At 38.3% G+C, this 25,883-nt stretch overlaps 1 protein-coding gene across 2 annotated transcripts in view; it reads left to right on the forward strand.

Annotated features, from left to right (window-relative positions):
• The window catches only part of STIM2 (stromal interaction molecule 2), a 150,625-nt gene that overhangs the window by 109,562 nt on the left and 15,180 nt on the right, over positions 1-25,883 (forward strand). The window contains exons 4-11 of one of the 2 annotated variants that reach the window (XM_060655281.3): positions 10,661-10,772; positions 14,449-14,564; positions 17,414-17,591; positions 18,353-18,530; positions 23,277-23,444; positions 23,702-23,725; positions 24,153-24,253; positions 24,486-24,724. In XM_060655281.3, coding sequence (XP_060511264.2) covers positions 10,661-10,772; positions 14,449-14,564; positions 17,414-17,591; positions 18,353-18,530; positions 23,277-23,444; positions 23,702-23,725; positions 24,153-24,253; positions 24,486-24,724 — 1,116 coding nt within the window. The remainder of the gene's footprint in view (positions 1-10,660; positions 10,773-14,448; positions 14,565-17,413; positions 17,592-18,352; positions 18,531-23,276; positions 23,445-23,701; positions 23,726-24,152; positions 24,254-24,485; positions 24,725-25,883) is intronic. The other variant, XM_060655282.3, reaches the window with a different exon arrangement.

The following is a 25,883-nucleotide window of genomic DNA, read 5'->3' on the forward strand; positions in this document are numbered from 1 at the left end:
CTCCAGTTGACACTATGTCAATGAGCCTGTCTTTATGAATTACTTTTTATTACCGAAGCACATTATTCACACTTTTCCTTTGTCACATAACTCTAGCTATTGAGAAAGTAACATGGCAATGGGGAGGTTATTTAGTATTTTAATGTTTTAACCATTGTGTCAGTACTCACAAAACGAGAGAACTTTTCTTAAAAGTAATTTTGTCATTAATAACTAGTTAAACCACTGCTGTATATAGTAAATGAAACCCAAGTTGGAAAATAGCTAGTAATTATCTGTGAGATATTAAATTTCTTAGTGTCAAATGTACTAGAAAAAGGCATTTATAGTTGCAGATCAAACAGAAGCTGCCTGAGTAAATTATCTTGAAACTGCTTCTGTCATTGAAATTGGTGAATTTTTCTGTTCCAGAAGAAAGTAGGATTAAAAGTTTTGAACATAGTGTCTTCCTGCCTGGAGATTGTATGACAGGCTCTGATAGCTTAATTTTTAGCTGGCCTTTAGTTTAATCTCCTTTAGAAAGAGTTTATTCACTGGGCTGGCTTTTGTATTCATTTTTTGTTGAACTCTTTTTTTCTTTTTAATGTTTAATTATTCAGAGAGAGAGAGAGAGAGAGGGAGAAAGAGAATCCCAAGCAGGCTCCTCACTGTCAGCACAGAGCCTGAGCGACATGGGGCTCGAACTCAAGAACCATGAAATCATGACCTGAGCCGAAATCAAGATTCAGATACTTAACTGACTGAGCCACCCACGTGCTCCGTGTTGAATTCCCTCTTAAATCAGTACATTTGCTTACTTTGAGCTTTCTGATAGTCTTGGTAGTAATTTCCTGACTCTGACGTTTTACATTTATTTTACTCAGTGCCCAATAGTAACTATACTTGCGAACTCAGTAAATATTTGCTGAATAAAAGAATCCCAAGTTGCCTGTACAGAAAACCTCTTGAAGAAACCTTCAGATTCTAAGGGAAGAAAAATGGATTATTTTTAATAATTATAATAGAAAATTAAAGCAAACATTTGTAAAGCTGTCATTTAAAGGTAGAATTTTTGTTGTTAAACATAGTCTTTGAAAAGCAGCCTCCACTCCATTTTATGAAACTTAGTCATACTCCTGAAGATGTTTGTTGCTTTATCTAGAAATGCCACTAAGAAGAGTGAATGAAGGTGACATTTTCCTGGCAGCCTTGGTTGATAGAATCACTTTGCCATCTATTCACTCACCCGACAAGCATTAATTGAGTTCCTAAGACGTTTCTGCCATCCCACATTTATTTAGTGCTTGCTATATTTTTGATGTTGTACACTATGTTGGGAATGTAAAAATGAGTAAGAAATATTGTCTGCCCTCAAAGAACTTACCTTCATTTAATGTGAAATGCTCTTTTTATTCCCAGTTTGGTGTTTAAAAAGTGAGTAAGTCAGTGAATGAATGAATGAGTGAATGAACAAAGGAACGAAAGAAGGAGGGTGGCTGAGGGCTGAGTGTACCGTGAAAGAATGTATAAGCAGAGATACAGCCACTCTACCCCTGAGGTGATATCTTTAATGACACAACAATGAGGTATTCCGGAAAACTTGAGTTTATTAAACTTTAAGGTTTTTTTTATGGCTCTTGAGTCTACTGGCTTGTTGACTCAAGAAAGTGCATTCCTTGAATTTCCTTAATTACAAAAACTTTCTGATCCATTGTTATTTATTTTACTGTGATAATAATTTACATTTGTAGAGTACTTTTGCCATGGCTAAGAGTCATTCCCACATACATTTTGCTAATCTTCAGAACAGGCACACAGTTTTGAGACTGTTTCTCCGGTTTTTATTTTTAAGATATGTCTTTGTTATTCTTCATCTTCATGGAATTAAGGGTTGATACTACACTCTGTTTAAATGCTAATAAGATTGCGGTTCACAATCGAAAAAGTAGTAGAGCCTTCTCTTAACATCCGTGGTACCACTCCTGAGAAGAGCAACACCCTGGTAATTTTTAGTTCTGAATGTTCAGACATTGACCAACATTTAAGCAGTGTGCCTAAAAATTACATGTAGTTCTTACCTGGTAAAAGGTCAGGAGGTCATGAGAGAAAGTGTGTGGATTTATTCCTCTTTGGTACAGCTACTAACAGATGGACTTCCCAAGTTCAGGGTGTGGCTTTTCGGTGTCCAAATATAGCATGTTGCAGGAATTTAGTCCATGCTACGGAGACGGGCCCCGCCAGACAGCGTGTGAACGAGCTCACATTCGGGCTCCATTCTGAAGATAAGCCTGTCTGGACCGTGCGGGGCAGCTGATCACCGGCCTCGCTCTGAAGTCACATCATAAAGTCTGCAAACACGGACCGAGTGAAGATGAAATGGGGAAGGCTTTCAACTTTTTCATCTTTTGTATTCTACAAAGTAATATGCAAATGTTTCTGTTACATTTAGCTGAAGTTGCTTTTCATCACAGTCGTGCTGTATTGTACCTTAGGTTAACTGTGTTTTCCTGTGACAAGTTACGTCTGTCACTGTAAAGAGAACTTCTGAGGTTTTAGTTACTTGAAGTTCTCAGTGAAATTGAATTTAGATAAGTGGCAAATACTGGTGTGCACCTGTATTTTAGAATATGGTACTTCATATAAACATGCCAATAATTCAGATTTCTTTTAACCCGCAAGTGGTTTTTAGCTTCTTTGTCAGAGAAGCTTCACAATAGAGAACTTCTCTGAATAACCCTTTTATGTGGCCAACTTGACATGTAGCTACCTTTGTTAACAGTGTTTATTCTTTCTCCTCCCTGACCTTTTTACCAAACCTTTTGGTATTTATCAAGATGTTTTCATGCTTTGATAGAAAGTAGTGAGTGTGTATGGAACGTATTGTATTTAAGTCTACATTACTGTATTACGATATCAGAAGTTGATTTTTCTGAAATACATTAGTTTGCCAGAAGAAAATTTTGTGCCAGTTGCTTTCTTAACATTAAGAACATTACAAGAGTTTTTTTTTTTTTCTATCATAAATTTAGGATGTGGCATTTTTTGAAAAGTAGTAGGAAAGCTATTAAGACATGAAGTACAGAATAAATGTAATGTGCATATTATACCCAAGTTCTGACATGGCTGATGGTGACTTTGGCTGTATTTTGAAATTTTTTCATCATGCAGAGGAGGGAGAGGAGGAGGGGGTGGGGGTAATAGTCAGAAGCTGGGGCTTCGAAGTCCGCAGATCCTGTCTCCACCACTTGTGTGCATGTAGACAAGTTACTCTCACTGTCTGAGCCTCAGCTTCCTGATCTGTGGACCAAGATTTTACTATTACTCGTAAAACCTATTTCAGAGAGTTGTTGAAAGAATTTCATGAAATGATTCATGTAAAGCATTTAGCAAAGTTACTGGAAATTGCCAGGTGCTCACAAAATGTCAGCTACTGCTGTTCTTAACATGTTCTGTGTGTGCACTAATGCCTTATAATTAGAGATCAGTTTTTTCTCACAGTATTTAGGTAATTTTACAGATCATCTTTGAAGGTTTTTAGGACAGCATGTACTTACATTGAATATAACAGATGAAAACTTACATGGTGGTACCTCACTAAGTTGTTTTGTATTTTTAGGCCTGTAACTTAATACAAGTCTATGGCTAAGTACACCGGGTGCATTGGTTTTATAAGATTGCCTTTTACATGTGAAAAGAGCAAGTGAATATGTAAATTTTAATCTTCGGAAGTTTGTCTTTCACACTGGTTTGTGTATGTCGTGTTTGCTTCAGTGAGGGCTGGGCTGGAAGCAACCAGATTCTCATCTCACCTTCTGTCCCAACACACAGCTTCCGACCTCCAGTATGTCCTAGGTGTCTGTGATCCCGTTTGGCGTCCAGCCTCCTCCAGTGCTGCTTTGGAATAGGATATCGTGAAAACAGTATTTTTGTCTTTCACACGACTGTAGGTGTGGCATAGCCCGTAGACACAATTCAAAACAAAACAAAACAAAACAGGTTTGGTTCTCACCCTTAGGGGTCAGGTATACATACAACTAATACTTAAACGGCCACTTTATCCTGGGCGGCGTAGTTCCTGCCTTATGGAAGCTCACAGTATAGTAGGGACGTAAGATATAATTAAGCAGATGCTTGGAAAATGAGGCAGCGTGTGTGGTGTGCCATTTGGGAGAAACAGTAAGTCCTACAGAAATTCAGGGAGGGAGAGATCACTTTCAGTTGCACTGTCTCTTCTGCTTAGAACCAGTTTGTACACGAGGATGTACCTGTGCGTGACTCATGTGTTTCTGTAAGAAGGCTGCTTCAGCGTGGTCGCCACAGGAACGCTAGCTTCTCTTTCTGTTGTTGGCTATTTCTAGCCCTTCCTCTCTCTTCATTCTCTCCATTACTACAAGTCGTCCTGCTGACTAAAAACTTTCTCCCCTCAGGTCCAGTCATTATTTTTCATCTTTTTCAACTGCTGATCCAAAATAATTACATGCCGGAGAGACTGACACTTACAAGGAGGAAGGAGAAGAGAGGGAAACTGTTTTGGTACAGAATCAGGAACTTTGTTCCCTATTAAAATAGCCCTGTTGAGGGCAAGGGGAGGGATAATGAAAAGGAGAATCCTTATCTTGCCTCTGTTCCTGTGAAAATCCATAAACGGGTACCCCCACACATCCTACATCCCCACACCCACTCACCTCCTGCAGATTTGGTTCTACTCACCATCCTGTCCCCACTCTTTCCTGTTCCCCACCACCTGCTTTGCGCCAGAGCCCTGCTCTGGCTCTGAATCCCCTGGCTCTTTGAAATCTTGTCATTTAGGCTTTTTCAAGTCTTAGGAGTCACCCCATGATGAAGAACTGGAATAAGTGCCATTGCGCTGTTTGTCGTGTTACTGTTTCCACGCCCTCAGTAGGCCACAGTGTGCGCTAGATGTCTCTAGCAGAATCCCGAATCCGTGAATGCGATCACCTATGGCAGATTGCTCATAAACGATGTTTAACTCTCGTATTACTGTTAGTACTATGTGTCTAGAAGGTTTGTTCCAAAGAGAACCTGTGTTTTCCGTTTTAAACAGTGAGCTATTCTTTTTCAAAATGTTTTTGATGTTTGTTTATTTATTTTGAGAGAGATGGAAGGAGGGGCAGAGAGAGAGGGAGAAGAGAATCCCAAGCAGGCTCCACACTGTCAGCACAGAACCCCACATGGAGTTCGAGCTCACGAACCGTGAGATCATAACCTGAGCCAAGATCAGGAGTCAGATAGATGTGTAAGTGACGGAGCCACCGAGGCACCCCTAAGCAGTGAGCTAATCTAAATCAGGAGACACCTATATTGGCAGTGAACTTGGATTCTGCAGATGAGAGTTCAGATTCTAACTCTTCCAGTTAATAGACAGATGTGACCACATATGTAATTACTTGGGCCTCTTTTGGCCACAGTCCTCTGTATAGACTAGAGAGAACAGCTATCTCTCAAATGTGAACATGGGGAGTTAAATGAGGTTATATATGAAAGTATAATAAAATGTACAATCCTGTATCAAAGGAGTGTGGCTTTTGGGTGTTGACAACCACTGTATTAGGTAAAAGAACAGGTTCCTGCCCTCTAGGAATTCATCACCTGGGGGTAAGACAGGCATGAGTGGTCGCGTGAGAGTATGTGACAGATCCTGTGGCAGATTCATGTACATGTGATCTGGAGCACAAAGAAGAGCGACTATGATCTGGGAATTGATGGGTAGGGAAAACTTCGTGGAGGAGGGACTTCCTGATCTGAGAATTAAAGGCTATGGAAGAACATGCTGGGCAAAGAAGGAAGAAGGGAAGACCATCCCAGGTGGAAGGAGTGCATGGGGGAGTGTGGTACATTCAGAAAGCTGCAGATATGGCTGCACATGTGACCGGAACATAAACTGTGTACTTGCAGCGTGTAATTTGATTATGGGGAGCACTTACTTAACTCTAAGAAGACAGTGTTACTGCCCAGTGGTGGACAGCTCCAGAAGCAAACTTGGTCTGAAAGCTGCTTCGATCGTTTACTAATCTGTTAGGTCTAATTAAGAACGTCACCTTCGTAGACTTTTAAGTTCAGTGTGGTGATCAAAGTACCTACTTCAAAGGGTTGTTGCAGTGAGTATTTGAAACAATGTTTGCAAATCTCCTGGTATTTAATACGCACATGATAAACATTAGCAGCACTTTTTGTTGCTGTCCTGAAAGTTCTTAGAGGCACTTTTCCCCTGTCAGTATTTTTTTTTAAATTTTTTTAATGTTTTTGTGTTTATTTTTGGGAGAGAGAGAACATGAACAGGGGAGGGTCAGAGAGGGAGAGGGAGACGCAGAATCTGAAGCAGGCTCTAGGCTCTGAGCTGTCAGCACAGAGCCCAACGTGGGGCTCGAACTCCGGGACCACAAGATCATGACCTGAGCCGAAGTTGGATGCTTAACTGAGCCACCCAGACGCACCATCCCCCACCCCCTGTCAGTATTTTATCATCTACTTTCTAGGCCAGCAGTTTAGTAATATTTTAAACACCAACTTTTGTTTGTTATAATGGAATCAGAATTTGAATGAATTAAAAAAAAATTTTTTTTAACATTTATTTTTGAGAGAAGAGAGAGAGCATGAGCCCGGGAGGGGTAGGGAGGAGTCTGAAGCAGGCTCCAGGCTCCAAGCTGTCAGCACAGAACCCGATGCGGGGTTTGAACCCATGAACTATGAGATCGTGGCCTAAGTCAAAGTCTGACCCGTAACTGACTGAGCCACCCAGGTGCCCCAAATTTGAGTGAATTTTAAAAGATGGTCTAGCCTGATTTTATCATTTCGTATGTGAAGAAACTGAGTTGCATTTAATAACCTGGCTGTGGTAAATCAGTGATACAGCTGGGACCAGAATCAGGTCTCTTCCTGTTCCGGAGGTCTTTCTACTTGCCTTGGAATAAATGTCAAAAGTCACTCAGTGACACGATTTCTAGCAGAAACCACATAAGGTAATAGCACAGAAATCGGCTTTGCTGGAGCTTTGCAGATACGGAAATTTTAGTTTTTGACGAAATACACTCTCCTCCTCTGGCCGCCCTCTGGTGGAAGTGCTATGTAGCAACAGCATATGTGAAAGAGCAATGGAGAGGCAGGTGACAAGGAACCAGATAATTCTTAAATGTGTAACTACAGACAATCTCCTTTTTATTTGGGTCTCTTCACTAAAATGTGAAAATAGATTTTCATAGTATCTGTCAATTAAGCATGTTCTAATTCATGTATTCTAGAGGATCCAACAGATAATTTGTTGAACATCTTTTGTGTACCAAATGCTGGGAATAGAATGATGAGCAAAAAAAAGTGTGCTTTAGTGAAATAAACAGATGTTGAAATAATCATACAAATAAATAATTACAGTTAATGCTATGCCTAAAAAGTACCGAGTGATTTATGACCAATAGCAGTGTTTGGGAAGGCTCCCTTGAGGAATTAAGGTTTTAACTGAGATTGGAAGTCTTGGTAAAGTGAATAGACAAAGATGAGTCAGCGATGGAGAAAAGAGTCTCTATATTGAGGAAACAGCAGGTGCAAAGGCCCTGAGGAAGGACATCGTATGACCTCTCCTAAGAATTGAAAGGCAACTAGTATATTTGGAGCAGAGAAAGCTAATATAAAATACAAGTCCTGGTCATGAAAAGTGAAGGTATTTACTAGGCATCACCAAAGAAACCAAAAAGCACAAGAAGAAGTGAGCTTCCTCCCAAAGTAAACTGTGTGCTCTTTGTTAGGATTTTGTTGTTTTAAAGATTCATTGTAAAAGAAATGAGTTTAGAACCACTAGAATATTCTGTTTACAGAGTAGAGTGACATCAGGATTTGGGCACTTTAAATATGTATTTTTTTTTCACTAGATTTTTCTTCCTTTCTATCCTGGCTCATTGGGAATTGAAGGAATATTTTGATATGCTGGAGTGTTGAGATCAGGGACTTCTGTTGTTGATCAGTTGAACAGCCATGGAAATGACAGAGAGGATCTTCTCCTGTTTTCTTGGCTGAGATTTTTGTGTGGGTGTACGAGGTGCAGCTGCATGTTGGTTTCTTGGCAATCAAGACAAGTAATTCTCAGTGCAGTTCATGTTGAATGGGAAGCAACTTAAGAGAAAAAAGGCTATTTCGAATTTATTAAATTCATTGGAAAGCACCGAGGGCCTGAACCTTTAGCTGGTATTCTAAGTTATTTGGCCAAATGGATACAGCAGCCTCAGGCATGTGTCCAAGCTTATGCCAGGAACACATGAAGGAGAGAAAAATTTTTAAATAGTCCAAGTTTTGTCTCAGTATAAAATAATCAATTACCATATGTAGGTTTTAAATGAATTTTTGCTACCTGCTTTCTTGTTGTGACTTATTGAAGCTTTTTCTCTAAAGAACACTTAATGAAAAAGGCAGATTATGAAAATTTAGCTTTGCTTGCAGAAGTGAATTCCTAATTTTCTGTAGTTTATCAGGAAGGTATTTTCAGATTTATGCATACACAGATGGATTCCCATATCTGCTTTTATTTTTTTTTTTTAATTTTTTAATGTTTATTTATTTTTGAGAGAGAGAGCGTGAGCACAAGCAGGGGAGGGGCAAAGAGAGAGAAGGAGACACAGTTCGAAGCAGGCTCCAGGCTCTGAGCTGTCAGCACAGAGCCTGATGTGGGGCTCGAACCCACGAGCTGTGAGATCGTGACCCGAGCTTAACCGACTGAGCCACCGAGGTGCTCACTCATGTTCTTCACTATCCTCTGACCTTTCTGTGGTCTATAAGCACTTTATGTTCCCAAACCTCAAACTAAATGCAGACAATCTGGAGCTCTTAATTTTTTAAGGACACTTGCATCCTTCCCTTTGGATATTCTCATCATTGTCCTTCATATTCTTCAAGCAGAAATGTCTGAATTGCTTCCAGTCTTTAACTGCTTGTTTACATCTCTACTGCTATTTAATATTATTGCTCTCAGAATAGCATAGGGTCAGGTCCTACAGTCAGTTGGCCTGGGTTCAAATCCAGTCCTGCTACTATCTATCTTGGTCCCATTAACCTTTTAGTTTCTCATCTCCATAAATGAAAATAATTATGTTAGTGTTTCATAAGTTTTGTGTGTTTTTAAATAAGGCTTAAAGGAAAAAAATGTGAACATAAAGGGCTTAATTCAAAATAAGTGTCCAGGAGAAAAGATGTTAGCTATCATTTTCTTCATGATTTAGGGCCAGTCTCCTGGAGTCCATTAATAGCTGTGTTCAGTGTCCTGGGTGATCTCATTCAGTCTAAAGACCATCCAAATGCTGAAGACTCTCAATTTTTATATCTCTGTTTCTAATCTCACTCTTCCCTAAGCTCCAGACTTGTATATCTGACTGCTACTATGTGTCCGCACTTAAATATCTAATATATCCTTCAAATATAACATGTCTAAAAACAGAACTTTTGATCTGTCACCTGCCTTGCTTGTCTTCCCAGTCTCTTCCTCCCATTCTTTACTATTGCAGTTGATGGTACTGTCCTCTCTACTTTTGTTTTGTTTTGTTTTTGTTTGTTTGTTTTTTACTTTCCTGTAGTTACTAGCCCCCATCTATTTCATTAACACATCTAACAGCATTCTCCCCACAATATATCCTAAATCTGACCACTTGTCACCATATCCTCTACTGACACCATAGTCCAAGAGTGATATAGCCTCTTGTATGGACTGCTATATAAAGGAATGTTCTCCTTACTGCTTTGGGCTTTCAGTCTTGTCTCCTACACAATCTACAATCCATTATCCACATTGAAGAGTAAATATAGATTTAAAAACATTATTTACCCTCCCCCCCCCCCCCCCACTTCTTACTGAAATTAGAAAAATATCCAGAATTTTTTAAAGTCTTCTATGACCTGGCCCCTCTGCTTTCTCTTTCTTTTTCTCAAATACAGCTAGTTCATTCCTTTAGTAAGGCCTTTATACTGCTAGCTTTTCCATCTGTTTGAGATATTTTTCTCCCGGATGATCACAGTGTTGGCTCCTTGCAAAGTTTTAGGTCTCAGTTCAGATAATAGTTCCTCAGAGGCTGATCCTGACATCTTTCTCCTTTGTTTCTTAATAGCTGATCAGTGTCTGAAATTTTCTTCACTTTTCTTCCTTCTCTTGTAAATTGCCCCCTCCCCCCCCATCCCATGAGGGCAAGGATTTTCTGCATTTGCTTATTACCATATTCCATTGCATTAGAATGGAACCTGATATTCACAAGCTTTACAATATTCTGTGGATGGATGACTAAATGAAAGAAAGAATGAGTGAATAGATACATGTCTTGTAAGTTTTTCTACAACCAGGGAAATGATGGAGTATTTCCTTCTGTATGAATTTTGCATAGATGCTTATTTTAGAATTAATCGTGCTAATATTTTATTCTTTTTCTTTCATGCTTTCTCTGTTATAGATTATAAACTTAAGTATAGGAAGTATGTCTCCACTGTTTTCAGCTTCTCATAGAATGCCAGATATCATTTAAGTACTTTGTGTTGATTGAATTGAAAATTCAATCTAACATCCTCTGAAGTTTTAGTAATTTTATATACATGTGTATGTATGTGTATATAAATATATATGTGTAAATTATGTAAAGTTTCAAAGCTGATAATTATCTGTTTAAAATATGCCTTCCCCTTTTGTCTCTTGCAGTTCATAATTGGACCCTTGAAGACACGCTTCAGTGGTTGATAGAATTTGTTGAACTACCCCAATATGAGAAGAATTTTAGAGACAATAATGTCAAAGGAACAACGCTTCCCAGGTGAGTCTTTATTATCCAAATGCATTTTTTTTCCACTCAAGGAGAATTATATACTAGATGTTACTTTTCTGTGCCAAATTTATAAGTTATCTCTGTGACTAAGGGCTCAAAGGAAATATTATATCCATTCTTTAATTTTTTAAGGTGTGAATTTGTAAGTTTTAATCATTTTTCTTTGTCTAAATAATCAAGCTCTTTTTAAAATTTATTCCCAAAGAAAGTAATTTTTGGAATTAGAAGGTAGGCCAACTACATCTTTGTTAGATAACATCAAAAGCCCAACCTCTGACCATGTGGTAAATATAACAAAAACATATTCATTTGATATGAATCCACCTTTATGAAAAACCTATTTGAGTGGGTTAATGTACAGATCTTTCTTAATTGTATTCTTTAATAATAATAGTCACTTAATATTAGTGGCCACAAGTTAAAGCTCAAAAAAAAAGCTTAATAAAATGTAAATAATAGCCATTTTTTAAGTTTATTTTGAGAGAGAGAGCACACGCCTCTGATTCTAAGGAGGTGACAGAGAGAGAGAGAGAGAGAGAGGGAGAGAGAGAGAGCGAGAGAGAGAGAATCCCAAGCAGGCTCCAGTGCTCTCAGCAAGGAGCCCAATGCAGAGCTTGAACTCATGAACCGTGAGATCATGATCTGAGCCGAAATCAAGAGTTGGATGCTTAAGTGACTGAGTCACCCATGAGTCCCTAATAGCAACCATTTTAAAATGTATGTAACATAAAGGTACTCTGTATTATGTCATTTAAACTTCATGGTTAAAATTAAGTATGTATTGTTATCCCCATTTTGCAGATAAAAAGCAAATCAGAGAAAAGTCAAATATTTTGCCCAATTCAGCACTTGAACCTAGATAGATCTGATACCAAAGTCTAGGATGCCAGTTTATCCCTTAGATGCCTGGAATTATTCGTTTTCTAAATTTTACTTTCTAAATCTCCATTAGTTAACTTAAAAATCTTTAAAGACTCAAATGTCAAAATTTGCAACGATTCTACCAGAACTTGCTTATGTTCCATTCCTCTCTCAAATGTTTCTTGAATCAAAAAAGACTCTAATCCCTTATTATTATCTCATTATTATTTGTGATGAAATATGCATATTGTATTTCTAATCAATTTGCTTACATACTCTATTGAAATAAGTGGCTGTTGTTTCTTTGGACTTCAGATTTTGGATTGAGTTGAAAATTTTCGTATCTCCCGTAAATATATTTTGTGAACATCAACAACAGTATTTTACTGGTTTTGCTGTGCATATGGTTATATTGAGGAAATAATGGGAATGAGAGTCAGTTCAACAAGTCTGTATTGAGTATCTGGTGTGTTCAAGGTGCAACTAGATGGTGGAAAGAAGACAAAATGAAGATAGGGTTTTTGCTTTTAAGTAAGTTTCTAAGCTAAAACAGGATAGTAGAGTATTAAAGTGGGATTAGGGTTGTTTTGTTTTTGTTTTTGTTTTTGTTTTGAGTTGTATGTTACCCTAGTTATGAGGAACTCCTAGTATTTTTCTTATGTTGTCTTTTGGGAAGTTTTTTTGTACAACAGCATGAAAGGAAATAGGTTGCTCAGTGTGTTGGCAATAAATGTTATAGCCACTTTTTTTCCTTTGGTTAAATAAGGGGTGCCAGAGATAGCTCAGCTTCTTGGAGAATTGTTGAAATAACATCACACTTCATCAAGATCAATTTTTTTTTTTTTTTTAAATAGTGAACATGTTACCAGAAAAGACAGGTTATCAATACAGAAGTTCAGCTTTCAGGTGAGCTCATGGGAGCTTCTGTGAGCAGAGAAGAAAGGGAAACCAGAATACCCATCATCAAGCCCCTTTCATAGGGGTAATGGCAATTAGAGGACTCGCTTAAAGGGACTTAAGTATCAATTAACTTAAATAGCAATATGAGTTACGGGACTTTTTGTAGGGTAATTGTAGGTACAAGAGCTACTTAGAAGAATGTGTAAGAAAATGTATTACACATTTCGGATGGACAGGTACCTACAGCAGTTCATTGTTTCCTTTCTGTGACATTAAAATACTGTCGCATTGCAATAGGTAGCCCAAATTATGTTAGTTTTATGTTATCACGGTTATCATAAGCCTTTTACTGATTTTCTATAGTCTGAAATTCTTATTACCAGAGCTTAAACTAAGGCTCTCTTCGCCTGACGCATGCCTCCTCATTCCTTTCAGACCTGTGTGAACTCCCCTGACATCCTCACCCACTCAGGTAGAACCACTTCCACCCCCCGGGGCTCATACTGAACCTTGTATAAAACTGTTACGTGGTATCCTTTTTACTACATCTCATTGTTTCTCTTCAGTTTAGTCTACCAGTATTGTTGCTGTTAATTCATTCATGCATCCATCCATGCATTCACTTATGTATTCTACAAACATTTATCAAGCATCTACTTTTGCCAAGCATAATGCTAGGTTTGGGGATACTGAGATAAGACATAGCTCTGCCTTCCAGCAGTTTGGGAAGTGTCACGTTAAAGGTGTAACAGGAGCCATACACAAAAGGTGCTTGCAGAGAAGATGAAGGAAGGCATCTTGCAAAGGGAAAGAGTTCTTTACACTGTAAAGATTTATGGAAGCCTGTAGCAGTTATAGGAGTTTTTGTAACTTCTGCACACTCACACGTTCTGGTATCTATCATAAGAAAATGCAGTGGATTCAGAGTACAGTCATTGGAATCATACATATTTGGGTTTGAATCCCTGCCCCACCTCTTACTACTAATTGGGCAAGTTACTCAATCTCTCCCTACCTTAGTTTCCTCATCTGTGAAATGGGAATTTTGTATCTGTTTGAGGTGTTCTTCAATTTTGATTTAGCCTTTGACCCAGGACCGGGCATATAGTACATGCTTGTTTTTATCGTCATTGTTATTAACTATTATATGATTATTATTAGACTTTGTGTTATAAGATCTTCATTGGTGTCATACTTGGTTGTTAAGAAATGTTAGTTGATGATGGGGCAACTTGGACTTGACGTCCAAAACAAAGTGATTTTATTTCCTTCTTCCACCTGTGCCTTTTGGCCCCCTACATGTTTTTTTTTCATTGCTAATGAAATGGTTCAGTATTTCCTGTTACATAAATGTCTCAGTTTTCTCTCCCCAACCATGATGACTTCTTATTCTCACTTATGACTTCCGTGGACTCTGTTTAATTTATAAACAGTTTACATATTAGAATGTAAAGCTACAGGTTTTTCAGACACTTTTAAAGAAAAGTGATACGATCTAAATTGAAAAGTATATTTTATAGTTTGTTATTGATGTTAAGTCAATTACCTAACAATTTTCTTGTTCTCTGTGAAATGATAATAAAATGCAGAGGTAATTAATGGTTATAAAATGCTTTTGCATTGGTTAAATTTCTGCATTCAGGTAAATTATAGCATAAAGTTAACCTTAGAAAACAAAAACGTCAACATAACAAGTAAATAATTAATGCAGGGTGTCTTACAGCTAAGTTTGCACCGAGAAGTTTTTTGACACCTGTTAGTAAAGTATTAAATCACATGGATGAGCTCTTAACAGTAGTAGGTCGTCACTAATGTGTAAAGTATTACATGTATTGCTCAAATACTTAAATTTACATACTAGAAATATTTTCATTTAATATGTATATATTTTTTGAATGAACAGGATAGCAGTGCATGAACCTTCATTTATGAGCTCCCAGTTGAAAATCAGCGATCGGAGTCACAGACAAAAACTTCAGCTCAAGGCGCTGGATGTGGTTTTGTTTGGACCTCTAACACGTTAGTATTCTCTCTCACAGAGTATGATGCAAAAGAATAATCAGATCACATATTTGTCATTTATTTTTATTTTTTTAAATTTATTTTTGAGAGAGAGAGAGAGAGAGAGAGAGAGAGAGAGAGAGAGAGAATGAATGGGGGAGGGGCGGAGAGGGAGACAGGATCGGAAGCATTCTCTGTGCTGACCTCAGGGCTCGTACTCACTAACCTCGAGATCATGACCTGAGCCAAAGTCCGATACTTAACTGACTGAGCCACCCAGGCACCCCTGTTATTTAAAGAAGAAAAAGTAAGAAAGATAAAACACTAAGAAAATCGTCTGTTAGGTATAAAGGAAATGTAATATTATCTTAAAAGATTTATAGGGTGAGATTTTCTGTCATTGAAATGTGGAATGTCACATTGCCAAGCTGGTTCCTGAAGATCCACTTGAAATTTTCCATGATAACAGACCATCCTGGCAATGCACAAGATGGAGAATATTTGATTGTATTGAAGAAGAACATTTAAGAAATTATTATGTCATATTTGTAAGGAAAATAAACCTTGTATTTCTTTACTTTTGACAGGAATACTTTTTTTTTTTTTTTCAGAAGGGAAGTTTAATATGTTTATTTAATTTCAAGTTTTAAACAGCTTTGGGGAAAAGTATTTGAATATTCTACATTTTTAGAGGTTTTATATTCTATTTTTCAGAAGCCAAAAAGGAGTAACAATTAATACAAGAAAAATGGCTTCCAGAAATGATAAATTAGGAAACTAATATTTATTTTACCTCAGTTTTCGGAGTTGGGAGACTTGCAGGTTTCTGTGATCGGTTTGGGGGGTGACACTACCAAAAAAGGGTTACTGGAGCCGTTGGGTAGATTCCATGATGGGACTGGTGGTTCTTTTTTGGCTCAGGCTGAGAGCAGCTGGTCAAACAGCTGGAACTCTGCTTTGTGAGAGTTGGTGGAAATGCACTGTTGTTGGAAATTACAAACCCTAGGAAATCGAACACTCCTGAAATGCCGGGCATTCCACAGAGGTGACACCCTAAGTTTTCTGCTGAATCTGTTGGGGATTGTCTCCTGTGAGATTCTGTCTGATTTGTTCATGTGAATGATTGGTGCAAATAGGAATGAAACTATATAACTTGCCTCTGTATACAGCTTGGTCAGGAATATTTATATTTTATTAAGCCAGGAACAAACTCCCTCTAAGCCAAAACAGTATTTCATTGTCATTTGAAAAGAAACCAAACTAGTCAAAAGAATGCTGGAAACAAATGTTTTAATAAACCAGCGAAGAAGTTAATGATGCGTTACCTTTTTAATGTGTTTGTCTTAAAATTATTATTTGAGGGAATGAGCCCTGCAGTGGGAACACCAGCATTAGATTTATAACAAACTAACACTGTCAAACGAACAGACACACATTGTAAAGGAGTTTTCGCTGAAATCTTTTTCAGTTTGTGGCACTTACTATAGAGTTTGGTACTTGACCATTCTCTTTATTGTTATTTCTGGTGAGTAATATTTTGGCCTGAACTGGGCTCATGTTTAAACTAGAACACGAGCTGAACTTCTCAGTCTGAGGCGGAAGTAAAAATAAATCCTTTTGAGACTCTGGTCTTCCGCAGTGCATCTGTTTCACCGTAGGTGAGGGCGTGAGCTCTGGAAATAGGGTGTCTGGCATAGGGCTTGGCATTCCTCACACGGTGTAAACACACACGAACCTGAGTGAGCATGAGAAGTCCTGATGTCTACGGAGCCCCGTGTTTCATCACACATACAACATAGACGTGCTGGAGGCCTGGGCAGTTTGGTAGTTTTTCCGCTGTAAACTCTATCTCTTGGGAGCAAATCATGCATTACATTGTCTTCCTTATCATTGTGTATCACTCCAGAGAGCCCTCTGAATCTTAGTGTGTGTTAAGAGTCAGGGATAGACTAGGAAGTTATTTGCTAGTGACTTCTGTGTTTTGTATCACTGAGGACAGTAGGCCCTGGCTCCTTACTCCTTACTGTAGAAACTGCTGGAAATTACTGACATGCCTAGTGGTGGAGAAGGTGATCCTGTTCTTTCCTGCTAGTAACCCAGAAATCTCTGGCAAATAGCACCTAAAATAAGACTTGTTATGATCATTTAACTCATGGTTACTCAACCTTGGCACTTCATGATTTGGGCTGGATGATTCCTGGGTAATTCTCTGTTACTGGCAGAAGCAGGGCAGGAAAGTGTCTTGTGCGTTTTTGTCTGTTTAGCAACATCCCTGGCCTCTTCCCACTAGACACCGGTAGCAACTCCCCCACCCATTTTACACCCTCCCTGCTGTGGCAAGCAAAAATTGTCAAATGTCCACTGTGGGAGATATCGCCCTTGGTTGAGAATCACTGACTAATCCTCATTACATGACTGCTTGCTTGGGGGCGGGGGGTGCTCTTTTGTTGAAGGATTAGGCTTCCAGTGTGTGTATCAAAGCATGACATGTCCCTAACCTGACTGAAGGAAAGCAGTTGGGATGATAGGGGTGGTATTCTTTATGCCTGCTTTCACCCCACAGAGGACATGATTGGAGATACTCTTGCTTTTGCAGGGTCCCCAGAACTTTTGTTGCTGCCTCCTGTGCCACAGGGGTGTGGTGCATCCATGTGGGCTTATCTGTGCCCTCTGGAGGGTCTAGTATATCAGTGTTACGATAAGCACTTTGATTGTTTGAAGAAATAATTTTTAAAAGAATGGAGCTTGTTTATGGGAGGCTCATCAGAAAACATTTGCTTGTTTTAGCTACCTACTACAAAATGCCTCTGTATGAAGATTCTGTTACACTCAAAGATTAATTTGACCATCTGCATTTTTTTTCATAGGCCCGCCTCATAACTGGATGAAGGATTTTATTCTCACAGTTTCTATAGTAATTGGTGTTGGGGGGTGCTGGTTTGCTTACACACAGAATAAGACATCAAAAGAACATGTTGCAAAAATGATGAAAGACTTGGAGAGTTTACAAACCGCAGAGCAAAGTCTCATGGACTTACAGGAGAGGTACGTTTAAAAAGCTATAAGTCTTATTTATGTTGGCAAATACAATTTGTGAAAACGTAATGTGGGTGTGTGCTTACACACTTATGTTTAGTTTGTGACACATATCAGTAACGTATGTACACTTCATATTTTTATAAAACTTACAATGTCCTAATTATAGATTTATATTAAAGGTATGCTCTGGTGAATAAATGGGCAGATCAGTAGAAATAAATATAGGTGGAGTGATATGTATAGTGAAATTTTATTTTTAATGTTTTATTTTTTTAATGTTTTTATTTATATTAGAGAGAGACAGAGAGTGAGTGGGGAGGGGCAGAGAGAGAGAGAGAGAGAGAGAGAGAGAGAGAGACAGAATCCGAAGCAGGCTCCAGGCTCTGTGCTGTCAGCACAGAGCCCAACACAGGGCTAGAACTCATGAGCCATGAGATCATGACCTGAGCCAAAGTCAGATGCCCAACTGACTGAGCCACCCAGGCGCCCCTAGTGAAATTTTATTTTTAACATGATTTAGATAATTATGAATTTCTTAGAAGTCTCTTTGCTTGAAGAGTGATTCCCTGCTATCACTGTATTTTGAGCTCAAGATAACCAAACAACTATACCATGGGCCACCTGCTGTTTTGCTATTCAGATGTAAGATTAATAGAAAATTGTGTGATTTTGGATTGAAACATGTATGTTGTTGCTTGATATGTAGTTATTCTTCATAAAAAAGATGAAACTTTGGTGAGGAATTTTTACTTTTATCATTCTGTAAGGCTTGAAAAGGCACAGGAAGAAAACAGAAACGTTGCTGTAGAAAAGCAAAATCTAGAGCGCAAAATGATGGATGAAATCAATTACGCAAAGGAAGAGGCTTGTCGGCTGAGAGAGCTCAGGGAAGGAGCCGAGTGTGAGCTGAGTAGAAGGCAGTATGCAGAGCAGGAACTGGAACAGGTATTCACAAAAAGGGTTTGTTAGGACGTTTGCGTTGCCACTCTGGGGGGGCTTTTCCTGTTTGGTCTTCTACCTTTAGTGGCATTGTATATTCTTCCTTAGTTAATAAAAGAATTCTCTGTTTATATTGTTAGCATTGATCAAAGTCCATGTAGCAAATAACAAAGTAATAATTCAAAGATAAAGTTACCATCATGTTCACTCACTCATGAAATCTTACCCTGTGCCAAGTTAATTATCGCCAGTGAATTTAAGGTGTTTATTTAATCTAACATCTGTAATATGTTTTAGTATCTAACTGTAACCTAGTAAAGTATATCTAGTGTTAAACTTCTCTGCAAGGGTAAAGAATCTCTGTTTAACATCCATTTGAATCCTGTTAAATGGTTTTAGAACATAATTTGCTAAAAATTGTGAAGTTGTCTAAAGAGATCTTTCCAGTATCCGCCGCTACCTTGCTAGTCAAGATGGAACGTGAGCCTGCAGGCATAGCTCGCTCCTTCAGGGAAGCGGAGAGGGGGTCCCGGCAGAAGTTAATTACAGACAGATATTTTAGTTTACTCACTGTTCTTGCTATAAAAAATTACCACAAACTTAGTGGCTTAAAACAACACACATTTGCTATCTTACAGTTCCTAAGACAGAGTTTAAAATAGACTCCCAGGGCTGCATTCCTCCGGAGGCTCTAGGGGAGGATCTGTTTCCTTGCCTTTTCCAGCTTCTGGAGGCTGCCTGCATTTCTTGGCTCTTGGCCCCCTCCTTCATCTTCAAAACATGTCACTCCAACCTCTGCTTCTGTGGTCTCCTCTCCTCCTTCTGACTTTGACCCTTTCTTTACTGATAAAGATGCTGCCGGCCAGAAGGCTTGCCCAAGATCAGAGAGTGCCTCGGTGGTAAAGCGGGGCCAAGGACCTGGGTGTTCTGCCCCCTGCTCTGCCGTGTGCCCTGTGGCCTTCTCGGCCAGGTGCTAAATAAGGAATAAGAATTGTGTGATGAATGAGTTTCACTTTCAACTCATGAGAAAATAAATGTTCAGTGTGCATTTGTTTCCTTCAGGATTGTCATTTTTGGTAGAATTTGTCTGACTAAATGCAGCTATCTCTTTTATTAATGGTTAGCTATTGTTTCCCTCATATCCCAGACATCTGTTTGTTGGATCTTTTCCCTGTAAGGAGATTGTTCTCTTAAGCTGACTCCTACGTGTATTTTATGGTCAGGTCCTATTTACCTGGCAAACCTTATCTGTACAGAATGTAGTAAAGGACAAGGGAGTTAACAGAAAAGAAAAGAATAGAAAAAACGGCTTAGCCAAAATTCTACTGTGTTCAAAAGTTGGATATTATGCCTTTTATATCTGTGAGAACTTATTTCCTTTTCCCACCAAAGCTTCTAACTCTTGGTTTATTCCTAGTACTAAACTAAAAGCTTGCTAGCTATTTTTCTGAGCTTTATAGGTAAGAGCAAATCCAAAAGCAGTAGTGATAATTCTTCTATGGAAACATAAACTGATAGCAGTATTTTACAGGTGACTGCAGAGCAGGCATCCTATAGAAAAGGACCCACAAATCACAAACATTCTAATTTGAGTTTTTTGGCAGAGAGGCATTGCATACGTCAGTAGACCTTAGGATCACCACGATACGTCCCAGTACAGATGTAATAGTCCTAATGAGATCCTAAATCAGTAAGGGGTGGTTTAAAGGAGTTACACTGGTATTTAAAAAGAACTCTGTCCAACATGATTATAGTAATAAGAAACACAATTTTAAGAGTGCTTACTGTGTGCCAGAAGTTTGTGCTGTGCACATTGCAAATGAATTTGCTCAGAAGTTTTAATCCTCACAATAAATAGATATTATCCTCATTTACAGATGAGATGTGGAGAGAGGTTAAAAAACTTGCCTGAAGTCACATAGCTGTTACATGGCAAAGGCAAGATTTTGTGTGTCTTATTCCAAGGTTGTTTTCCTATACTGTTAAAAGTTTTGTTTATAGAAGTAAATTTAACTGGGAAGCTAATTTACGTATAATGTCCTGTAATCCACAGCTTCACATAGTTGGAAGTATTACTGTAGCTCATCTGGGAGATAATCAGCTTCTCAAAATTAGAAGTCAGGAATATCTGGCACATACATTGCATCGTGCTATTTCCCCTAAAACAAAAACTTCTGGGTGAATAATAGTACTACTTCATGTTTTGTGTGGTTTACATACTTTTCACATAAATTACTTTGTATTTGAAGTTTCAAGAAAAGCAAAGTCGGGATGAGTCGTAGTATACATACCCTGTTCTACACAAGACCATAAACCTCAGGTTAGAAAGTAAAGAACTTGCAGGTCACAGAAGTCATAATCATAGAGTTGGGTCTAGAATCATGTTTTCAGATATATAGGGTGTTTCTTTCTGTGATACCATGTTTTTACTTAGTACTGGTCTATTCCTGAGACACAAAAATTAGGTATCTAATTATCATTTTTGTAAACAATTTAATAATTCATCATTTGTTAAAAGCTTTTAATTACTCAATTTTTACTGGGTCCATGCCCCTATGCATAACCATGTAATTCGAACTAAAGGCTGGAATTTACATCAAATGATAAACTTAATGAATAATAGCAGAGAAAATAGTTAAAATAGTTGCTGTTACTGGCAGGTCCTGATTTCCAAAATTTTGAAACATTATTTGACAGTCAATCGAAGCATTTCAGCCTCAGTTAATGCTAGAAATATAATCATTATACATTACATGCATTTATTGAGTTCTTTTAGGGGAAATAAATGTATGGACATAACATAAATCTTTATGATTAAAGAGAAAAACTTGAGTGAAATTTGAAAATAGGTTCCCTGTTTAGTTCCTTGGCAGTGAAAATCGTGTAGAAACGGAAGATTGACAAGTGTAAGTCTTGTGAGAAAGAGGGCCTGCTGACCCAGACTTGGTGGTGGTATATGGAGCTCCACGTTCCGGGACCTGGCCTCCGACTCTGTCTTCCGGAGGGAGAAGGGATGCCACACAGCTTAGCCAGCCAGTGGAAGCCAGTACTGTCCCACGCTCATGGCACGGTGAAATGTGTCGGGCACGTGTTGCTTAGGATTTTGCTTTCAGGGAGTAATGTCTCACTTTCTGATTGTCTGCTTGGTGCCCCATTGTGATTTTGTTTTCTAATTTTGGAGTTTTGAAAAAATACTTCTTTTTATACTTTGCTTTCTATAGTATCTGACAGCTGTTCCTTTTCTTTATCAGAACAAACTTGTGTACAGTACTCTTACTAGTTTATTCTGGCACACAGTAAAGTTTATTTAAGTAAGTTGGGTTTGTTCAGATCAGACGTTGTTCTGCACATGAGTTTCGGAGTGGAGTTTCTAGTGACCTTACTTGGCTTTGAGGAAGATAATTTGCAGTTACGGTGCTCCAGAAGTGGGATGCTCCCCAGTTCATTTGTGACTTTGTCTCAAGGTCTTGAGTAGGTACATAACTCTTTATATTCTATTGTGTGTCTTTACATACCTTTAGCTTGAACTCTTGCTAGTTTTCAGATGAATCATTTCTAGAATGAATTGTCTTTTCTTTCTGTGTTCTTTTCATAGGCTTTAAGAGTTTTTTCCTTAGCATCTAATACCAACTGATGCACTAAGCATTTTAGTTTTCTAACTGTTTATTGTCTGGCTCTCCTAAAGGGCAGTCAAAGGAAGACTTTGACACCCTGACCCTGAAGCCTAGGTATAGTTTCTCATGGAAACATCAAGCAGAGGCTCACTCAGAACCTATTTTCTTAAAATTTACACATGGTCTGCCAGTGCTGATTTATCTACTTTCTGGTATGTTAGAAGCAGTGAATTGAGTAGAAGTAGGTGAAACAGACTGTAATGGACAGACGTGCTTGTAATAGTGAGACATAAGTAACCATGAAGAAGATGTGAAAACCTTCAAAAATGGTCCATGTAAATAGCTTACAGTAGTGCCCTCTGGGAACATTAGAAGGGGCACCAGGACAAGTGTTTTCACTGTGTTTCGGATACTTCTTTGTGTTCTCCACAAACAAGCCCCGCGTTATGAGAAAAACATGATCAGTTTTGGTTTGTACGTGCCTGGCATTTTCTTCTCTCTGGTGAGTCTGGCTATTATAAAATATAAAAACTAAATAATACAGCTTAAGATCTATGTAAACCCCTTCTACCCCTTGGCTTTCCAGCTTTGCTTAGTGAGTTAAGATGCACTTAAAACTTCAGTTTTAGTTTTAATTTTTTTTTTTTTTAACATTTATTTATTTTGAGAGACAGAGAGAGGCAGAGCATGAGCAGGGGAGGGGAGGAGAGAGAGAGAGAGAGACAGACAGAGACAGAATCTGAAGTAGGCTCCAGGCTCTGAGGTGTCAGCACAGAGCCTGATCCAGGGCTCGAACCCACGGACCGTGAGATCATGACCTGAGCTGAGGTCAGACGCTCAACTGACTGAGCCACCCATGCGCCCCAGTTCAGCTTTAGTTTTAATGTTAGAAATACATTGTTTTAAACTCAGTGATTTGAGAAAGATGTTTATGAAGAGCATAATTCAGATTGCTTTCTCTCTTAACTTTGATACCAAAAAAATCTTAATTTCTTAAAATGTATCTCAATATAAATATCTTTTTTAAAAAAAGACATTTCTCTCTCTTTCTTGCTCCGTCTCCATCCATCTCCCCCCCCTTCTCTCCCTCTCGCATCCATTCTGTCTCCCCCACTCTTCCTTCCTCCCTCACTCCCAGGTTCGAATGGCACTGAAAAAGGCTGAAAAAGAATTTGAACTCAGGAGCAGCTGGTCTGTCCCAGATGCACTTCAGAAATGGCTTCAGTTAACACATGAAGTAGAAGTACAGTACTACAATATTAAAAGACAAAATGCTGAAATGCAGTTAGCTATTGCTAAGGATGAGGTACTCTATTTCAAAACTTAATACATTTCTAAAGAGATTAACCAATTAAGAGAGAAAAATATGAATAAAATCTGTATTTGTTGTACCTTCTTTTTGTGAATTGAAACTTACTTATCTTAATGGACTCTTATAAGGCCGTAGAGTAAAATTACTGTATGTAGAGAAGTATATACTTTTCAGAATGACCTTCGTGTCATTTAAAAACCATCCCTGTTATCGTTATCACAAATGTTTTATACAGAGCTTTTCTCCTCCAGGTTGCTTCTTCATATCTGATTCAGGTTAGTAGTTACTAGAAATTAATATTTGACTCTTCATTAAATTGTGTGAAATAAGATTAAGTTTTAATCTGATTTCTAGCAAAAAAAAAAAAACAAAACAAAACTCAGTTCACTCACTAACACCTCATTGCGGTAGGATATAATTAATGTTATTTTGTTAGTTTTAATAGAAGATTCGGGTCTTTTCTGAACCATCAAAATAAGTGAAAAATTTTCCAGAACAAAGTTTTGAATTCTGTTGATTGGCTTAGGAAAGCATGCTTTCTCCTTCATCTGTTTTCTTTTCTGGAAATTAGGGCCTTATTTTGGCTATATAATTCTCCACTGGTTTCATCATTATTAATATATTCGAAACAAAATAAGCTTGTATGTGTGTTATTTTTTTTTTCCCAGACCTACCTTATTTTCTCTCTCCTTGGGTTTCTAGGCAGAGAAGATTAAAAAGAAGAGAAGTACAGTCTTTGGGACTCTGCATGTTGCACACAGCTCCTCCCTAGATGAGGTAGACCACAAAATTCTGGAAGCAAAGTAAGAATGTTATTTTAGTTACCTGTTTATTTGTATTATGCTGAAATTTGTAATTTCTGAACAATTTATCATTTAATCACATACAATTACATAATTTATACTAATTCTGAGAACGGATAATTCCTTCTTGAAATTAGTTTATTGCCATGGTCTGTTCATGTAGTTGCCCTTTTTTAGTGCCATATTGAAGACTCATTGACACCATAAGTAATTTCCACCTTGGCTTTTACAGGAAAGCACTCTCCGAGTTGACAACTTGTTTACGAGAACGACTTTTTCGCTGGCAACAGATTGAGAAGATCTGTGGCTTTCAGATAGCCCATAACTCGGGCCTCCCCAGCTTGACCTCTTCCCTGTATTCTGATCACAGCTGGGTGGTGATGCCCAGAGTCTCCATTCCACCCTATCCAATTGCTGGGGGAGTTGATGATTTAGATGAAGATACGCCCCCAATAGTGTCACAGTTTCCTGGTAAGTGCTGAATTCAAAAAAGAGAGTTTGGTGCAGTTTTAAAATTTTTTTTTATGTTTGTTCATTTTTGAGAGGCGGAGAGAGAGGGAGACACAGATTCCAAAGCAGGCTCCAGGCTCCCAGCTGTCAGCACAGAGCCCGACGCGGGGCTCGAACCCATGAACTGTGAGATCATGACCTGAGCCAAAGTCAGACGCTTAACCAGTTGAGCCGCCCAGGCGCCCTGAGTTGGTGCAGTTTTTAAAGTAACTTCCTACCATGCCTTTTATGACTCATTGACTTTGAAATCTATGATAAAAATTTTGTTCGTTCTTCATTTTCTCTTTTTTCTACTTGTGATTAATAATTTGTCTTTATTATGTGAGAATAATACATCAGATGCATGTCTGTGTATATCTATACACACACATATGTATAAAGTAATACATCATACATGCTAAATAATGTACAGGTGAAGTACTCAGCTTTGAGGGTAAATATCCTTTCAAATCGCAGCTTAATCTATAGTAAAAATTAGGGGAAGATCTTGGAAACTTGAGTTCTGGTCCTAGCTCTGCCACTGACTAACCAACTGTGTGACTTTGAGCCTGTCTGTGATTTATCTTAAATTGAGTTGCCCTTCCCAGTAGGTATGTTTTTGTTGTTGTTGGTTTGCTTTTCTAATTCTGTCCTTTCATTGAGAAGAGTATTATCTTGCTGTATTTTAACTCCTGAAGCACTGAATCCCTTTACTTTTAAATAAAACTTAAACTGTGCTTATGTTAAGGAAAACATTTTTTTGTTGCTAGGTAGTGGAACGCCTCCAAAGGAGGCTTTTAAAAAAAATTTTTTTTTATAATTCTTTTTTTAATGTTTGTGTATTTTGGAGAGAGAGGGAACGTGCACACATGCACAAGAGAGCAGGGGAGGGGCAGAGAGAGAAGGAGACAGAGGATACAAAGCAGGAGCCCGATGAGGGGCTCGAACCCAGGAACCGTGATACCATGACCTGAGCTGACGTCAGATGCTTAACTGATTGAGCCAAAGGTTGTTTTAACGTGGACAGTTTTCATTATATTGCTTTGTTATGCTGCATTCTTTGAAAATTTTTACATTGTAAAGAATGCATTTTGGTAGGAAGGTGAAATTTAAGTATTTTAGATTTTGTTAATTATTTTTA

The sequence above is a fragment of the Panthera onca genome, chromosome B1 (genome assembly GCF_046562875.1).
Source record: "Panthera onca isolate mPanOnc1 chromosome B1, mPanOnc1 haplotype 2, whole genome shotgun sequence".
NCBI lineage: Eukaryota > Metazoa > Chordata > Mammalia > Carnivora > Felidae > Panthera > Panthera onca.